Source organism: Rosa chinensis, chromosome 5, assembly GCF_002994745.2.
Source record: "Rosa chinensis cultivar Old Blush chromosome 5, RchiOBHm-V2, whole genome shotgun sequence".
Taxonomy (NCBI): Eukaryota; Viridiplantae; Streptophyta; class Magnoliopsida; order Rosales; family Rosaceae; genus Rosa; species Rosa chinensis.
In genome coordinates, this window is record NC_037092.1 from 15,458,583 (window position 1) to 15,476,013 (window position 17,431).

The following is a 17,431-nucleotide window of genomic DNA, read 5'->3' on the forward strand; positions in this document are numbered from 1 at the left end:
AATCACAAAATTCAATATAATAGAGTACTGTATATATATATACTACTCAAACACAAGAAAAGTATGCCTATAGAAATAAATTATACATGATATATATCGATGTTATTCTTTGATATCACTCCCTTAATTGGGATTCTTTCCCCACTAAATTTTTCCAACTAAAAGTTTGCTCAAGCCATACTAGTACGATATATGTGGTTTGATTAATTATGGTGGAGGTGTTAATTTTTATTAACAATGCTTAAACCAAGGTGACTAGGGTTTGAAGGTGAGGAACAATTTCTCTCTCTTCCATGGTGACTAGTTCTATCACCTTGAACCTACTTTTCAATATGCATAAAAATTGAAATTAACTTCAACATTTTCTTCTCTCCTTTTTGCAGTATCTCTTATTAGAAAACCTCTACGATGAAGTCGTTCATTCCTCGATCTTGATATATATGTCATTATGGATGTAGACAATTGGACATCTTAGTATTTTTCTTTTTATCACATCAACAAATCATAATTATAATAACTAGTTTTACATGGGTTTGCACATCCAACTTACGAAGGGGAGACTTATGCGACTAAATCAAATGATACTATGCTTTTTCCTTTTCTTTTTATAAGAAAAAAATATCACACAAATTGTTCTTTTTACTTAATGAAATATTAAAATGTACTTCTCTCTAGAGGGATAAGGGATCGGCGAGAATAAAAGTGCCAACAACAATATTCTTGTTATGATGTTGGGAATAACAACGGATTAGCTTGACTAGCCTAAAAAGTTTGAACTAACATAGGTACCCTCAGAGCATCTCCCATGGTAGGCTAAAAGCCAAATGGTTTTAACCTACCAAAAACAGAATATTCCCTCTAATATGCTTTTTTAGCCTATTAACAAAAAGCAGTGCTGCCACCGTATGCCAAATTTCATAAGCCAAAAATCAAATATCATCACATCCAACGGCTATAATTTGAAAATGACTATAATTCCAAGCTCAGAATATATTTTCGAGTATGGTTTTGACGAGGCTATCAATAAAATTAGTCGTTTTAGTTAAATGAAAATAAATATATCATAAAATTAATGATTACACATTTATTTAAAAAATTCTAAACATATCAAATATTGGGCTCATAATGAAGATCTCAACAAGATATTTACAATGATGTAATTTTAATATTTAGTAACATTATAAATAATCCATGTATATAGGAAAAATGATTTTTCTTAAATGTAAAATTCATGTTCTTAAATAAACAAAAAAACAAAGTCAGCAGGGCCCACCATTTGGCTAACCAAATCTTAGCCCAAATTTGGCCTAGCAAATTTGAGAAGGCCAAATTTTTTTCTTGATCCATGGGAAATAGCTTACCGTGGGAGGATGTTTTAGGCTATAAATGGGATTATAGCCTACGGTGGGAGATGCCTTCATTGATGATAAAATTAGGTATTACTTATTTCCATACACAAAAGTACTATTCACCTGACGTACTGCACTACTTTCAAGTTTCACCCTTTCAAATTTTTGCATCCCAAATTCCCAATTTAGCTCTAAAATGATACTAGACTAGATCAGCGTATCATTAGCTCCCACTAATCTACTACGTACCATGCATATAGTTTTTATTTCTTTATTTTTGAAGTAATTCCTATAAGAAAAAAATAAAGATAACAAGTTTTGGAGTGAGGATCAGGCCAGGAACATATATAGAGTTGGTTCACTTGTGCATTAATACTATCAAGTGATTTTCTCAACCTCAAAAATTAATCTCACTTAAATCTTTTCATTTGGATTATGTAAGAATGCTCCCGAATATGTCCGTATTTTATACAATGCCATTTCAGTCCTAATCGATCAATGGATGAAATATTTCGTACATTCATGGTAATCTCGATCATTTGATATAATAGAAATGCGTACGTGCACTGTCAAAATATATGTATTTGATTGGCCAATTTTATTTTTTTACAAAATACATATTGGTCAAAAATTTGATATGATATACAAAATTTGAAAAACTTTGACAATAAGAACTAGGGTCCTAGTTTTTTGTTCGTTAATTCGTAAAACCATTTTTGTTTGAATTAAGCTGATGTGTGGGCGCACTATTGTCTGTTGGAGGCCGGTGTACGTGATGAGCTAGTAAAAGTCTCTATGGCATGGGTAAAAGGACTCCACAGTCCATATATCCTAGCTAGGTTTATCATTCTAGTTATAATTATCAAAATAAGACTTTGTTACGATTAGAGATATGTTCTACAAAAAATGAAAGAGCATGATTCCATTTTTTTTTTAGACCCTTGTATAGATGCCATCAATAGGACGCAATTGATTTGATGTAGAAATGATCATAATTTTGCCATGCCAGAAAATAAACTTAAATTGTATCTCCATTGTTTAACGTTAAAAATAACATATATATTGCAAACAATATCATGTTAGACATGGATCGAATAAAATCGCAAAATTCAAAATAATAGACTATATGTATCCTATCCAAACACAAGAAAAGTATGCCTATAGAAATAAATTATTCATGATATATATTGATGATATTCTTTGATACTAAATTTTTCCAACTAAAAGTTTGCTCAAGCCGTACTAGTAATGTATATGTGATTTGATTAATCATGGTGGAGGCCAGTGTTAATTTTTATCGACAGTACTATGCTTACACCTAGGTGACTAGGGTTGAAGGTAATATCGGTTTCTCTCCCTTCCATGCATGGTGATTAGTCTTATTACCTGGAACATACTTTTCAGTTTGCATAAAAAATGGAAACTTGAACATTTTTTTCTTCTCTCCATTTTGCACTATCTCTTATTGATTAGCCTTGTGTTTGCTCTGCAAAGGATCATCATGTCATTTCAACCGTACCACAGAGTTAAAAACTGAACGATACTCTTTTTCTAAGAAGAAAGAATAAACAAATGAAGGATCAATAATAGAAACCAAACAGCAATCTTGAAATTGGCCGATGGTAAATTTTGCAAAATATTGAAAATCAGTGGAAAACCTGCATTTTGTTTCAGCTTAATTCCCTCGTTAAATCTCTTGATCAAGATGAACTAGCTGATTAGGGTTTACAATTAGTTGGAATTAATTTCAAGGTTGTTGTTGTTTTTGCGCGCTTGGTTTAATTGGCTCGTTATATTAATTAATATTACTGCTTCCTCAGTAGTGGTTTCCGATCACAATTGCTTAGCTGTGGCCTGCGATTTTCGTCAAAAAAGTAGAGATTCTCTTTCACTATTCCGGCAAGATCGAGTTGCAGAGTCTCTTTTGTTTTCTTTGCATTGCTCGCAGTTTGCTGGAATTAAATTTTGTTTACCAAAAATGGAAAACTTTCAGGCATTGACTTATGTAACTTCCGGCCTTAATAGGAGGTGGCTTCCTCGAGAAGTTATGCGGCTTACGTTTAGTTGTAGTTTTACTGGAAATGTAACTAGTCTGTAAAACATTGTAGGACGGAGTGTTTTCCTTTTTCCGGTAAGATCAAATCCTTGTCTGCAGTAAATTGTAAAAAAAGGGGTCTGCCATTGGAGGATGTGTAACGTGCTGCTCATACCATCCAAATTAGAACAATTGGGAAAAGCCATGCTTCACATAGCATTACATTACTAGCACTACAAGAAAAATAGCATTTTGTAAGGAATTTTCTCCGGGCAAAATATTGAAAATTTCTTGCAAAACACCAAATGCATGTAAAGAATAAATTCATTGCTAGGGTTCTTATTAATTGTAAAAGATGCCTTTGCAAAAAAGCATATACAACACGAACAAATATAGTATGTGCTGCGACCAAGACCATCAAATAAAAGAATGATTATAACAAAAATCAAGCTGTAGAGCCGTAATCGAGTAGGATATTTCTTGTGATTCTGGTTTGGGTTTCTTGGCACACAATTTAGTTCAATTTGTTCACCATTGTTCCTATGTATGGACTAGAAGATTTGTCCATCTTAGTGATTTTGCGATTTTGCTTTGTTCATCGCATCTAGAGTCAACATCGAGGGTATTGGTGAGATATATTGATCACCTTAATTAAATTGGTCACACCTTATTCCTACCACCGTCACGTAATTTCACGGCCCTAAACCACTCATTCCAATGACAAAAAAAATGATAGTTGACAAAACTGACTTCATGAGGAAAAAAGTTGAGAATAAAGAAATTACGAAATCAATTCAAAAATTATAGTCACAGAGGTAGCTTAGGTACTATTAACGACGATGGATAATCCTTAGAATAGTAGCTTCTGTGACTCATCTTCGAGGGGTAATTCTTAGAATATATACGCACCAAGGTGACTCTCTTGCAGAGGGATAAGGGATCAACGAGGGTAAAAGTGCCTGCAAGGATGTCAACAAACGATGTTCTGAACTTGTCGTGCATGGTGTTGGGAATAATAACGGATTAGCTTGACTAACCTAAGAAAAAATTAAACTAACATTGGTGCATGTTATTGTAATTAAGAATTCAAATATCCTCATAGATGATAAAATTAGGCATTAGTTTTCTCATACACTACAGTTCATGTATCATTTACAGTAAAAACATTTCATCTTATGTCCAATCGATCTCTAGATGTAAATTAATTGCTAGGAGCCTAGGAGAAGAAGCAGGGCTTTCGTGACTACTAATATGTGACCAAATTAAAGGGATTCTGTCCCCACATTTGATCCCTCCCTCCCCTCGTCTATTTCCTTCTGAGTTCTGACAAAGATAGTAGATGAGTTTGTTTTTGTTTTTATTCTAGACGATAGTTTCTAGCCCTGCTGATACTGTACCCAACTTCCCATTTGCTTTTTCTCCTTCTGCTGGGAATGTACTTTCATTTACTGATTTTTTTTCCACTTAAAAAATTAAATAAAATTCAAAAGCCTTATTTCCTTCTCTCTTTTTTTGCTGAAGTCAAAGGTTAAGAGAGGCAAAAAAGAAAGCTTAATCTCAATATATTTTTATTTTTTGAATGAGCTCTATAATTTTATTAAAGAAGAAAGAAATATACAAGAGGTACCAAACTCTCCCATACAAAATAGAAACAAGCGGTAGAAAAACCAAATTATTGAAATGCAAATAAAATTTTATGTATTTTGATTAGGCATTTCATTTTAATAAAGCAAGGATAATTTCGAAATATAAATAAAATGAAATAAGCCACCTTAGATTGGTCACCCCTTATTCATACCACCACCATGGGTGAGATTATGTCACTGCCCTAAACAACCCATTTTAATGACAACAAAAATGATAGTTGAGAGAATCTTATTATTATTCATGAAGAAAAAGTTAAAATTAAAAAAAAAATTATGAAATCAATCCAAAAATTATAGTCACGGAGGTAGCTTAGGTACTATTAACGATGGGTCCCGTTAACGACGATGAATAATCCTTAGAATAGTAGTTGTGTGACTCATTTTCGATGGGAAATACAACCATCTTTACTCGAAGTTGCTAGCGTAGCAACATTTTGTATGTATATGTATATGATTACGCCTTGCCCTAATAATGTATTTATTTTTGCGTTAACTTTCATCGGCCTTAAATCGATCATTTTACTTCTTTCTTTTTGTAGTTTCAAATTGTTTGCTATCAAAGGAGGATGAGTAACTTTGTCTAATTAATGCTAATAGCTTGAACTCCTTCGCGAGAGTGCAACAAGTAATTCGGGGAGTGGGAATAAAACTTGCCTTCTATATACGGAAGATCGATCCTTGTGTCTCTTCTATCCCTTGATTCTCTTCTCTCGTTGCCCTCTTATTATGCATATCGATCTTCCTTTGTTATATCCAAGATGGGGTAAGCTAAAGTTCATATTATTCTACAGTGAAAAAGGGTTTTTATATTATTGAGTAAATCATGTCCAATGAAAAGGGTTGGAATCTCTCTCTGTTGGTGATATCAAAAATGTATTATGCAAACTAAAACTGTGCTTTACTTTACAATGGAACAAAGGAAAAATCCGGAGTTAAGGGGCTTACCTACGGTTGTGGTACAGTATAACTCATGGCAAGGTGGGGGCTTGATTGCTGTCAGCTATGAGGCCCGGAAATATGGTGTGAAGCGGTACGTATATGCACTAGTCCCAGGCCAGAACTAGAATTTTGAATGAAATCTGGAAATTGAACATCCCGCCAAAAGCAAAACTCTTTGCTTGGCTCTTGACAAGGAAAAGATTACGAACTAGAGAACGAATAGCTAGATTTAATGCTAATTTTGATACTGCTTGTCCGTTCTGCAGTGTAGGGGTTGAGGATCTAAACCACCTCTTTTTCTCTTGCCCCTATGCTTCGGATGTTTGGAGGACAGCTGGGATCTCTTCTCTTGGTTTTAATACATTTGATGATTGGTTTTCTTCTTGGTTCGACATTGGATATGAAAATATTTCTACTGAAAATTGTGTTCTGATTTGCTGGAAAATTTGGGAGGCAAGAAACAACCTCGTCTTTAGGCAGACAGTCTCCTCACCTGCCTCAGTTGTCTTCTCCTCTGCGGCAATTGCTAAAGATTTCAGATGCGCCAACTCGGTGTCCATTTCAACTGCTTCTTCAGAGTCGGCCTCCCCTCCGGTTCTTCGGCCAAGACGTTCAGACATTAAATGGAAACCTCCCTCTCCTGGTTTCTGGAAGCTAAACTTTGATGGTTCCGTCGTTGGAAACAAAAGTGCTGCTGCGGGTTTTGTCCTTCGAGATGAGCATGGTAACCCTATTTTTGCGGGGTCCAGAAATATTGGCATCTCCTCAGTTCCTGTTGCGGAAGGAAATGCTCTTCGTGATGGACTCTATCATGCCCTTCTCCTCGGATGTAGGAAGATTTTAGCTGAAGGTGATTCCAAGCTTCTGATTGACGTTGTCAATAACAAGTGTGCCACTCCGTGGAGGCTTCGTACTCTTGTTAGAGATATCGATAACCTTTCTACCAATTTTGAGCACATTGTCTTTTCTTTCATCCCTCGGGAGGCAAATTTTTTGGCTAATGCGATCGCGAATCAAGGTCACCTTTTGAAGACTCCTACTACTTGGAAGGGAAGACTCCCCCTTTCAGCCCTTTCTGCTTTCAACTTTGATTCTTTTAGTTTCGGTTGTCCTAGGGGCTTCCGGTTGTAATTTTTGTTTTTGCTCCTCAAAAAAAAAAAAAAAAAATATGCACTAGTCCTTTTTTTTTATTTGTAGACAACCGTGTTTTGTTTTTGTCTGAGACAACAATGATGGCATATTTTGCAGTTCAATGCGAGGTGCTGAGTCAAAGCAAGTCTGCCCACAAATTCAGCTGGTCCAAGTCCCAGTAGCACGTGGTAAAGCTGACCTGAACTCATACCGGAATGCAGGTTCAGCGGTCTCTAGTCTTCGAGAGACATCAATTTCTTGAGTTCTTTCTAGTAATCCTCATAGCGAATTGAACTCATGGTGAACTTTCTTAAATTTGTAGGTGGTTTCTATTCTATCAAGGAAGGGTCGATGTGAGAGGGCTTCAATTGACGAAGTGTATCTTGACCTTACCGATGCAGCAGAAACCATGTTAGCTGAAGCTCCTCCAGAAAGCTTGGAAGAAATTGAGGAGGAAGCTCTCAAGTCACATGTTTTGGGGCTCGATAATGAGGTTGGGTACAATGCCTTTGGACATGTCAATACATTTTGTTAATGTATTTTTAATGCAAACCTGTATTTGCATTATCATCTCGAACTTAAATGTCTGAAGGGTTGACAGAGATATATTCATTAATTATACAAAAACGGGTCCTTTATAGCATAATCTGATAAATGGGTGGTTTCGTTGATTTCTTTGATTGTGTGCACATATGGAATAGAGAAGCAGAATCTATCAAAAGTTCATGCAATGATTATCTTTCTGTCATTTTCCCTTTTTTTATAAAGATCCATCAGTTTGCAGAACACAGCAACATAATAGTTAGCATCTAGGTACCACAATTCATTCCTCTGGGTGGGGTGTGTGTTTATAAATATTCACTTTTTGAAATCTTATCAGAGGTAGAACTATTAACTGACCCCTGCAAGAAAGGGATATTTAGGAAGGGTTTCCCATAGGCATTCACGAGAGAGAAATTGCAGTTTTATTTTTGTTTCTTGTCATTTAACTGATGTTCAATATTCACTGCATCACTATCCCCTGCAAATACGTATTTAGAAATGTGAACTTTGCTTTCCCTACTTTTAAGCTTTTTCGTTTTGCATCAGAAATAATTGTGACACTGATATTGGTTTTGATTCAGGACGGAAGTGAAGCCAAAGAAAATGTGAGGAAATGGCTTTGCAAAAGCAATGCTGATCGTCGTGATAAGCTATTAGCTTGTGGGGCTCTCATTGTTGCAGAACTTAGGTTGCTAGTGTTGAAGGAGACAGAATTTACTTGTTCAGCTGGCATTGCTCATAACAAGGTAGAAATTGAAATTGTCCTATGGTTTCAATTATTCTTTTTTCTTTTGCTTATACTGACTATCTTCTGTCAAAGACAATTACCTTTATCAAGAATTTGGTTGTTTTTGGACTCAGCTCATGTGTACTTTTGTTATTAGATGCTGGCCAAACTTGCAAGTGGTATGAATAAACCTGCACAACAGACTGTTGTGCCGTTATCATCTGTGAAAGGATTGCTAGAGTCCTTGCCAATTAAGAAAATGTAAGGTTGTTATGTTTGATCCAGAATATAAAACCCTTTTGTCAAATTGATATGCCACAAAGTCACTACAATTTGCAAAATAAGAATGCATAGTTAAGTAGCAATCTTTACGTTCAGGAAACAGCTTGGAGGAAAGCTGGGGAGTTCCTTACAAACTGACCTGGGTGTTAACACTGTCGGAGATTTATTGCAGTTTTCAGAGGAAAAGCTACAGCAACGCTACGGAATTAATACTGGGTAATCACCTATCATTGGAGTTTGAAAATTCTTCTGTGGTATTATTTGAATTGTTTTTTTACCTGTAATTTTCTACATTTGACCACATTTATTGTACATTTGAAATTTTTCATTCTCTAGGCTAAATATGATCTGAAAAAGTACCTCAAACGTTCATAGTTACTATTATTTTTTCTAGCTCGTTGGGGTAACTTGTTTAATAGCTTGTTAGGATCTCATTTCCGATCATTATTCATGATGCAGTACCTGGTTATGGAACATTGCAAGGGGGATAAGTGGGGAAGAAGTTGAGGGGCGCCTTCTTCCGAAAAGCCATGGTTCTGGGAAGACATTTCCTGGACCTCAGGCTTTGAAGACGATTTCTTCTGTAAGTGATTCTCCTCAATAGATTAGTACTTTTTACAGTTGTTGGTGTACGATCTTGCCATTGCTTGTGGTGGTGTAAGGAACATATGTTAATTCTAGAAGACATCCTCCTACCTGGTTTCTGTCTCGTTTTGCAGGTTCAACACTGGCTTAATGAACTTTGTGAAGATTTGAGTGAACGTCTTCACTTGGACTTGGAAGAAAACAAACGTATCGCTCATACACTAGTGCTGCATGGCAACGCATACAAGGTACCTATCTATTTTCTAATTTGAACCTTTTTTATCCTGTCATTTTTTCCTCATGAATTTAGATTCTAGTAGATGTTTTTCATTTTTTGTTTTGTTTTGTTCTAATCATGAGTTATCCATCAGGCCAGTGATTCAGATTCACAGAAGAAGTTCCCTTCTAAATCTTGTCCCCTTAGGTATGGGGCTGCCAAGATACAAGAAGATGTTCTTAATCTTTTTCAAGCTGCATTACGTGAATACTTAGGTCTATTCACAGCCAAAATCCAAGGAAGTCAAAATAACCAATGGGGAATAACATCCCTCTCTGTTTCAGCAAGTAAAATTGTTCCTATACCATCGGTAAGTACACAAACTTGGTTCTTAGTGTGTTGTGGTTGGTCCCCATTCTTTTTACCAATTCCACAATCCACATAGATTTCTAGATTTCTCTCTAGTTCTGGTCTCCTAAATATACACAGAAGTGTAGAACGACTTAAAAACACTAGAACATGAAATTTGCAGTTTGTACTTGCAGAATTTTCTATAGGATAGAATTTTCTTAGATGCAATTTGTGTTTTAATTACTATACTGGGGTAGTATTCAAATATGTATCTCTGCATGTTATCATTGTTATGTATTTACAAGATTCATATTTCATATGAATTTGCTTCCTAGTAAGGGTATAAGAAATCCAAGGTCTGGCACTTTTCCTTGTGGAGAAAAAGGAAGTTCCTCCCTTGTGATTTTTCTCCCAGATCTTAGCTCCCATTCTCCAGTACTTTGTTTTTGCCAATCATCTCAGTAATAAATTTAGTTACTTTTCCATCAAATTGCTTCACCGGCACATAGTAAGCCCTATTGGTATGTTGAATCTTCTGTAAGATATGATGGATATGCTATGTGATGCTGACTGCATTCATTTGATTGCATGATCTCATGATTCATACATAAATTTTTCTGCTGGGGAATATGCTAATAATGTGATACTCTTTCATGTGCAGAATCCGTGTTGCTTTTTAAAAAATCAAGCACAAGATGAATTCATGCAAGAAAGTTTACCCTTGCCAACCTCAGGTATTATCCTGCACTGAATATCACTCTTGGTTATCCCACATATTTTCCCTTCCATCCTATAACAAAGGGTATCTATGTAGGGAGCGAACACTTCTCAGGAGTGAATCAAAGTCAGCTAATGAAAAATTCTTCTGGTGAAGACCCTTCTGTTAAATTGGCCATGCCTGGTTTCAGAAGATTGGAGCAGAAAAGGAAAACAGTGAAAAACAAGGTACACAGATGCCTTTTGATCATATCTTTAATGGCCTTGTTTTTTGTATCGTATTGCAATGCTGTCATGAAAATGCAACCTGAACTTAATCTATTAGGAAATACTGGATATTTGGATTCTTTGTACACCAAGAGAATGTCTCTGAATTTGAATTGACATCATTCATGTAGTGGGTATTGGGCAATATTAAAACAGCAAAAAGCAAGGAAAAATGATTAGCACTTTAAGATCAAGTAACATTGGTATTAGGCCAAAGCATGTATCAAGTAATTACTTGAGGGTCTAGTAGTAACGGGGAAACTGACGAGCAAAAGTAGTATGCAACAATAGCAGTTCTCTTCATGTTTCATAATCCAAGTGCTTATATTTGAGCGTGCATAATACTTTTGTTGACTTTTGGTTGATACTTTGTGCAGGGAACCTCTTCAATATTGAGATTTTTTAAGAACCAAGATCCATCTTCCTCTCCGAAAAAGCTAGAACATGTAGAAAATACTGAAGATGCTAAAGCACTGCTATCTGTTGGTAAGTTCAGTGTCCTCCGGCTATCTGTTTTTAATGTTAAGAGTTTTTGTACAGGCCCTCAGTCTAGAAGTGATAATTATTTGGATCATAATCAATCTGAGTTGCCAAAAGAAAGGCCTTTCGAAGAAACTGGGACTTCTAGTGCACCTAGTTCATCTCAATTTGAACAAAGAAGGGGAGTATGGAGTTACAATAATGACGAGATTGACCCCTCTGTCATTGATGAGTTACCACCAGAAATTCAACAAGAAGTTCGTGCCTGGCTCAGGCCTCACAAGCGGCAAAATGTAGCGAAACAGGGTTCTAGTATTGCCTCTCCCTTATTGGGAGATAAGGGAGAGGATCCTCTCCTGAGCTCATTCCCCTCCTGAGCTACCTGAGCTTTTCATTAGATTCCAACACGTGGATATAATAAATCTAATGGTTTACAAACTATTCTTGTCTGTCTTTTTTCATATGTTCATGGCTTCATTCACTCCTGCTGAGACTAACTCTCCTTCCAATTCTTCTTCTTCTTCTTCACTCAGCACCAAAACAAACAATGACTAATCAAGTGGGTTTCAATGAATTTCATACAGAAAGAGTTTTGATTTTCTTCAAAAAAAAAGAAAAAAAAAACAAGCAGTGTTTAAAGGGCATATCCAAAACTGTGGAAGCCGGATTCCTCACACTGTTAAGCCCCTAAATTTCCACAAGGTTGGCCAGTATCTGAAATGCCCCAAATGGTGAATTTGTGTAGTTGAAAGTGTATCCCGTATTGCTTGAGGAGATAAAAACTGAAATTTTACAGGGAAGAACATTAATGGAACACCCAGCCCCAAATCAAACCAATTGCAACCCCAAATTCAGCCCCAAAACAATAAAAGGTGCAAAAACACAAATCTCAAGTTGCTATCCTAGATTTCCATTTACATACCCTTTTTTGAAAAATTAACAACAATATTGATTTGAGATGAGTGGGTTCGACGTCAGGGGAAGTGATTGAATGATCTCTTGGTTCTTGTTAAGAGAATCCAATTGAGATAATGACACCTGCAGGAGAGAGCCATTGAATAATAAATCCTTGAGCCCAACAAGATATGTATGATCCCTTCTTTTCTTTCAACCAATTGCATCTAGGGTTAAGCCATGGATATGTATGGTAGAGAAGAACGCTGACAGGAAGAGGGAAGAACAGGGAAAGAAGAGAAAAGAGATTGATCTGGAAAGGGTATTATTGTAAAATTAGTAACCACATAATATTTGGACCGTTGGATGTAGTATGAGCCACGTGCCTTTATCTCCTCAAAAGCTTAGGCAGCTCAGGTGAGAAATGAGCTCAGGAGAAGATTCTCTCCCTTATTTCTTACCCACAAGGAATGCATAGTGTTAGAGAGATTTGTGTAACTGAAGATCCATGCTTTGTATTTTGTACCATTGAATACTGTTTATGACTTAGTTTTGATTGCATGGATCTTCAGTTACACAAATCTCTCTAACACATAGTCTATGATATTCTTATGTAAATAGGCGTTATATATGTAAATCCAAGTAATTGTACAGAATCCAAGAAGGCAAGAACGTTGGAGCTTTGTTATGCGAGAGCTTTATCATGGCAGCTCTCTAAGACTGAAATAGATAATGAGGTTTACGCTGTAGAGCAGAAAGTGTGAGATGAATCATAAATTATATTTGTTATTAAAGATAAGGATGTTGCAATGTCAGTGATTCCTTCTTCATGGCAGCCTGCAGTTGTATGCTAATCATTGAACCCTATATAAATCTTGAACTTGAATTTGTGCATCTGTTTATTAAACAATGTTGTTAGACCCAATTTTTTTTTTTTTTAAATCAAGGATATATTAATAGAAGGGCAGATCACCCCATGTTCTGACAATCATAGTTGATCGTGTCCAGAATGAAGTCTGGAGAATGTTGTCATACTCAAATTGTTTAGACATGATGATCCTTTATTCTTAAAATTAGTAAAGAGACTTCAAATTAGTTGAGTTATTAAAAAGTGGATGAGGGTATCGAACTTGAGATCTTTACCAAATTGGTTTGCGAAAGACCGAAAAATACCGAAAACTAAACCCGATTGCCCAGGGTCCGAATGACGGACCAAATTAAAAACGGGTCGGGTTAAAGGGTTTTGGGCTTTGACCCGTCCGTTCCTCTGCGACGTCCACTCCTCCCTTTACCTCTTCCCCGTTGTCCTCCAATTTTCCCAGAGGACTCGGTAACCGAAGTCCCGGTCCTGTCCCGAAATTCGTCGGTACGGGCTGGGATCAAAATCTGAAATTTACTGTTTGGGCCCGTCCCGTCCCTTCCCGTAGAAACGGGCCTGGTACCGGTACTAGCCCAATCGATACCGAGTAATCCCATCCCGTCCGGTCCCGTTTAAATTAATTACATTAAATCTTTATTTTTGACTTGGTTGTTATACTGCATTGCTACATAATCGGCATTCCTTCATTCCTTCATTCCAGTTTTTGACTTGGTTGTTATATTGCATTACTGCATGATATGCAATACTGCATTTCTGCATTATCTGCAATACTGCATTCATGCATTATTGCATTACTGCATAATCTGCAATACTGCATTACTAAATTCTTGCATTACTGCATAATCTGCAATACTGCATTATTAAATTCCTGCATTCCAGACTTCCAGTTTTTGAGTTGGTTGTTTGCAGTTTGTACGTATTGTCCATCTACATTAGATCATTTCTTCTTGTCATTTTACATTGTTTGGTTTGTTTTAAGGCAAAATTGAATGTGTAGACTTATAAGTTGTAGTTCTAGGAGGACATATGTGTGTACAGGGGAAAAAAAAAAAAAAAAGGGTCTGGGATCCCGAAATGGGCCTGAGCCCGACCCGATCCTAATCGGTTTCGGTACCAACTTTGAAAAAACTAACCGGCCCGTCCAGGCCCGTGCCCACCCCTAGGTAAATGACTCACCCTCATCTTGAACTCCAACACCATCCTCATCTTCCACCGAATTGGTTCCCGTTCTCAGGGGCTCCTTATCCTTGTCACCCTTCTGACTCGGTTTGCTTTTGGATTTGGACCTCTGAGCCCTAATATCATTTAACCCATCAATTCGAACAGAGCTTACACTTGGCCCAAACAAAACCCCAGGTCCAAATGTTTAGGACCCAAGCCCATACTAGTTCCCTCCCACTAGAACTTACCCGAAACTTCTTTCAACTTTAACTCGCCATTGCCAAGACTTGATTTAGGTAATTCCTTCACATTACGCTCCAATAAATTTAATACCATGGATTTCGGATCCCCTCCAGTCCCTGGATTGAACTGCCAATCATGCGGATTTTTTTGCCGGAATCACACTTGTCATCAATTTCAGTCTTTTCGTCGTCACCTCCACCTCCGACGCCTCAACACCGCCGTCCACCTCCATCCCATCCGTATCCCGTTGAACATCCATTTCAAACTCCTCCCTGGATCGGACTGTTAAACTTTATGTTTTTGAATAAGATAGTTGGGTACGTTGGGTATCCTAATTCCTAAGAAGTCAGTTTGTTTACCAAGTCTTTAGGAGTGAAGTTGAGTAGGAGTCTTATTTCGGTTTACTTCCTTAATTTGTGTAAAAGCTGTTTCAAGTGCAGTCTATATATGTAATTGAAACAGAGGAAATAATATATGCTTTTGAGTCGAATTGCTCAGTAAGCTTTCAGTTACAATTCTCTCTTGCTTTTAACATTGTGGTATCAGAGCCCCCACTGGGCCTGAGGTAGAAGGAAGCAGCAGCTTTCTTGCAGTAGAAAGTGAACATGGCATCCGACAACAACAACTATGTGCAACCAGCAATTCCACGCTTTGATGGTCACTATGACCATTGGAGCATGCTTATGGAGAATTTTCTGAGGTCCAAGGAGTATTGGAACATCATTGAAACCGGGATTGCTGAACCAGCCGCTGCTGGAGAAGTGTTGACGGCTGCACAGAAAAGGGTGCAGGAAGAGCAGCAGTTGAAGGATCTCAAGGCGAAAAATTACTTGTTTCAAGCAATTGACCGCACAATTTTGGAGACTATTCTTCAAAAGGACACATCCAAGCAAATTTGGGATTCAATGAGAAAGAAGTATCAAGGATCAGCCAAAGTGAAGCGTGCACAGCTTCAAGCCCTCCGCAAAGATTTTGAGACTCTTCAAATGAAGACGGGAGAGTCAGTCAATGATTACTTCTCAAGAGTCATGGCTATTGCAAACAAGATGCGAATCCATGGTGACAAGCTGGGAGATGTCACCATTATTGAAAAAATTCTTCGATCGATGCATACAAAATTTGACTATGTTGTATGTTCAATTGAGGAATCACATGACATTGATGAAGTTTCGATTGATGAGCTGCAAAGTTCGTTGTTGGTTCATGAGCAGAGAATTAATCAAGGGGCTACAACAGAGGAGCAAGCTTTGAAGGTCTCTTCCAACACTCCAGTTGCTTTTGAGGGTGTAGGACGTGGTCAAGGAAGAGGCAGAGGCAGATTCAATTCCTATTCCAGAGGCAGAGGGCGTGGTCAAGGATCAAGGTTTGACAAATCCAATATTGAATGCTTCAATTGCCACAGGTATGGCCATTATAGGTCAGAATGTCCTAATTTCTTTAGAGGTCAGGGAGAAAGATCAAATTATGCTGAGATAGAAGAAGAAGAAACAACCTTATTGATGGCATGTCATAACAAGGAAGAAAAGTCTAATAATCTGTGGTATTTAGATTCAGGATGCAGTAATCATATGTGTGGCAATAAGTTGTTATTTTCTGACTTGGATGAATCCTTCAGAGATATTATGAAGTTCGGAGACAATTCTACTGTCTCTGTTATGGGGAAAGGAAGTATCAATGTTCGTATGAAAAATGACGTTGTTGAAAGAGTTCCCAGTGTGTTCTATGTTCCAGATTTGAAAAGCAACTTGCTTAGCCTGGGTCAACTACAAGAGAAAGGCTATCAGATCAGCATTAAAAATGGAGTTTGCCTCATTGAAGATTCAACACGAGGTGTAATTGCTCGGGTTAAAATGACATCAAACCAATTGTTTCCCATAATTATTCAAGATGATGGACCAAGTCTCCAAGCTTGTCTCTCTGCAAAAGTAAAAGACTTGGCATGGCTGTGGCATTTTCGGTATGGGCATCTCAATTTCAATGGGCTGCAGACTCTAAGACAGAAAAGCATGGTGACAGGTCTTCCACATATTGTCTCTCCATCACAAGTGTGTGAAAATTGTATTGTTGGCAAACAACATCGTGTTCACTTCCCCAGAGGAAATGCATGGAGAGCTCTAAACCCATTAGAGCTGGTTCATTCAGACATTTGCGGACCAATAAATCCAACCTCTAATGGTGGTAAGAGGTATTTTATAACGTTCATTGATGATTATAGCAGGAAGACATGGGTATATTTTTTGCAAGAAAAGTCTGAAGCTTTTACGGCTTTTAAGAGTTTCAAAGCTCTTGTGGAGAATGAAGTTGGAAGAACAATTAAGGTCTTGCGAACAGATCGTGGTGGAGAGTTCAACTCTAAAGAGTTTGCAAGTTTCTGTGAGATGAATGGCATTAGAAGGCAACTCACCGCAGCTTACACACCACAACAGAATGGCGTTAGTGAGAGGAAGAACCGTACAATCTTGAATATGGTTCGAAGCATGCTGTCAAACAAATGCATTTCCAAAAGCTTCTGGCCTGAAGCTGTGAATTGGAGCATCCACATATTGAACAGAAGCCCAACATTTGCTATCAAGAACATGACTCCTGAAGAAGCCTGGAAGGGACACAAACCAGCGGTGGATCATTTCCGAATTTTCGGATGCATCGCTTTTGCTCATGTTCCAGATGAGAAGAGGAAGAAACTTGATGACAAGGGAGAGAAGTGCATTTTTCTTGGCATCAGTGAGCTCTCAAAGGCTTACAAATTGTACAATCCTATCTCAAAGAGGATAATTGTTAGCCGTGATGTTGTATTTGATGAGAGTAGAACATGGCAATGGACTGTTGGTAGCAATGGGAATCATATTTCAGCAGATCTTGATAAAATGGATGAAGAAGAAAGAAGTCAGCAGCCACCAAGTTCTATTACCACTCATGTAGCAGATTTGCAGTCATCAATCACACCTACAGAAGTTGAAAATGATCAATCACCTGGCTCAAGACCT

The 17,431-nt window shown here is 37.4% G+C and overlaps 1 protein-coding gene across 3 annotated transcripts; it reads left to right on the forward strand.

Moving 5' to 3' along the window:
- Positions 1-5,938: 5,938 nt before the first annotated feature.
- LOC112165261 (DNA polymerase eta) lies at positions 5,939-11,760 on the forward strand. 3 transcript variants are annotated; one of them, XM_024301731.2, is made up of 12 exons: positions 5,939-6,060; positions 7,218-7,329; positions 7,423-7,593; positions 8,225-8,389; positions 8,528-8,631; positions 8,749-8,868; positions 9,112-9,235; positions 9,372-9,485; positions 9,609-9,824; positions 10,467-10,539; positions 10,620-10,750; positions 11,167-11,760. In XM_024301731.2, exons 1-12 carry the CDS (start codon positions 5,939-5,941, stop codon positions 11,644-11,646), a joined length of 1,932 nt encoding a protein of 643 aa, XP_024157499.1. In that variant the 3' UTR covers positions 11,647-11,760. The 3 variants fall into 3 exon arrangements, with proteins under 3 accessions (XP_024157499.1, XP_024157501.1, XP_024157502.1); XM_024301733.2 differs by having other exon boundaries at positions 6,016-6,060; positions 7,218-7,321; XM_024301734.2 differs by lacking the exon at positions 5,939-6,060 and having other exon boundaries at positions 7,224-7,288.
- The last annotated feature ends 5,671 nt before the right edge of the window (positions 11,761-17,431 follow it).

Coding starts and splice junctions, on each gene's coding strand:
- LOC112165261 (XM_024301731.2), top strand. CDS start 5,939: ATGGAACAAAGGAAAAATCCGGAGTTAAGGGGCTTACCTACGGTTGTG. Junction 7,330..7,422: donor ACCGGAATGCAGGTTCAGCG/GTCTCTAGTCTT, acceptor TTAAATTTGTAG/GTGGTTTCTATTCTATCAAG. Junction 9,825..10,466: donor AAATTGTTCCTATACCATCG/GTAAGTACACAA, acceptor TTTCATGTGCAG/AATCCGTGTTGCTTTTTAAA.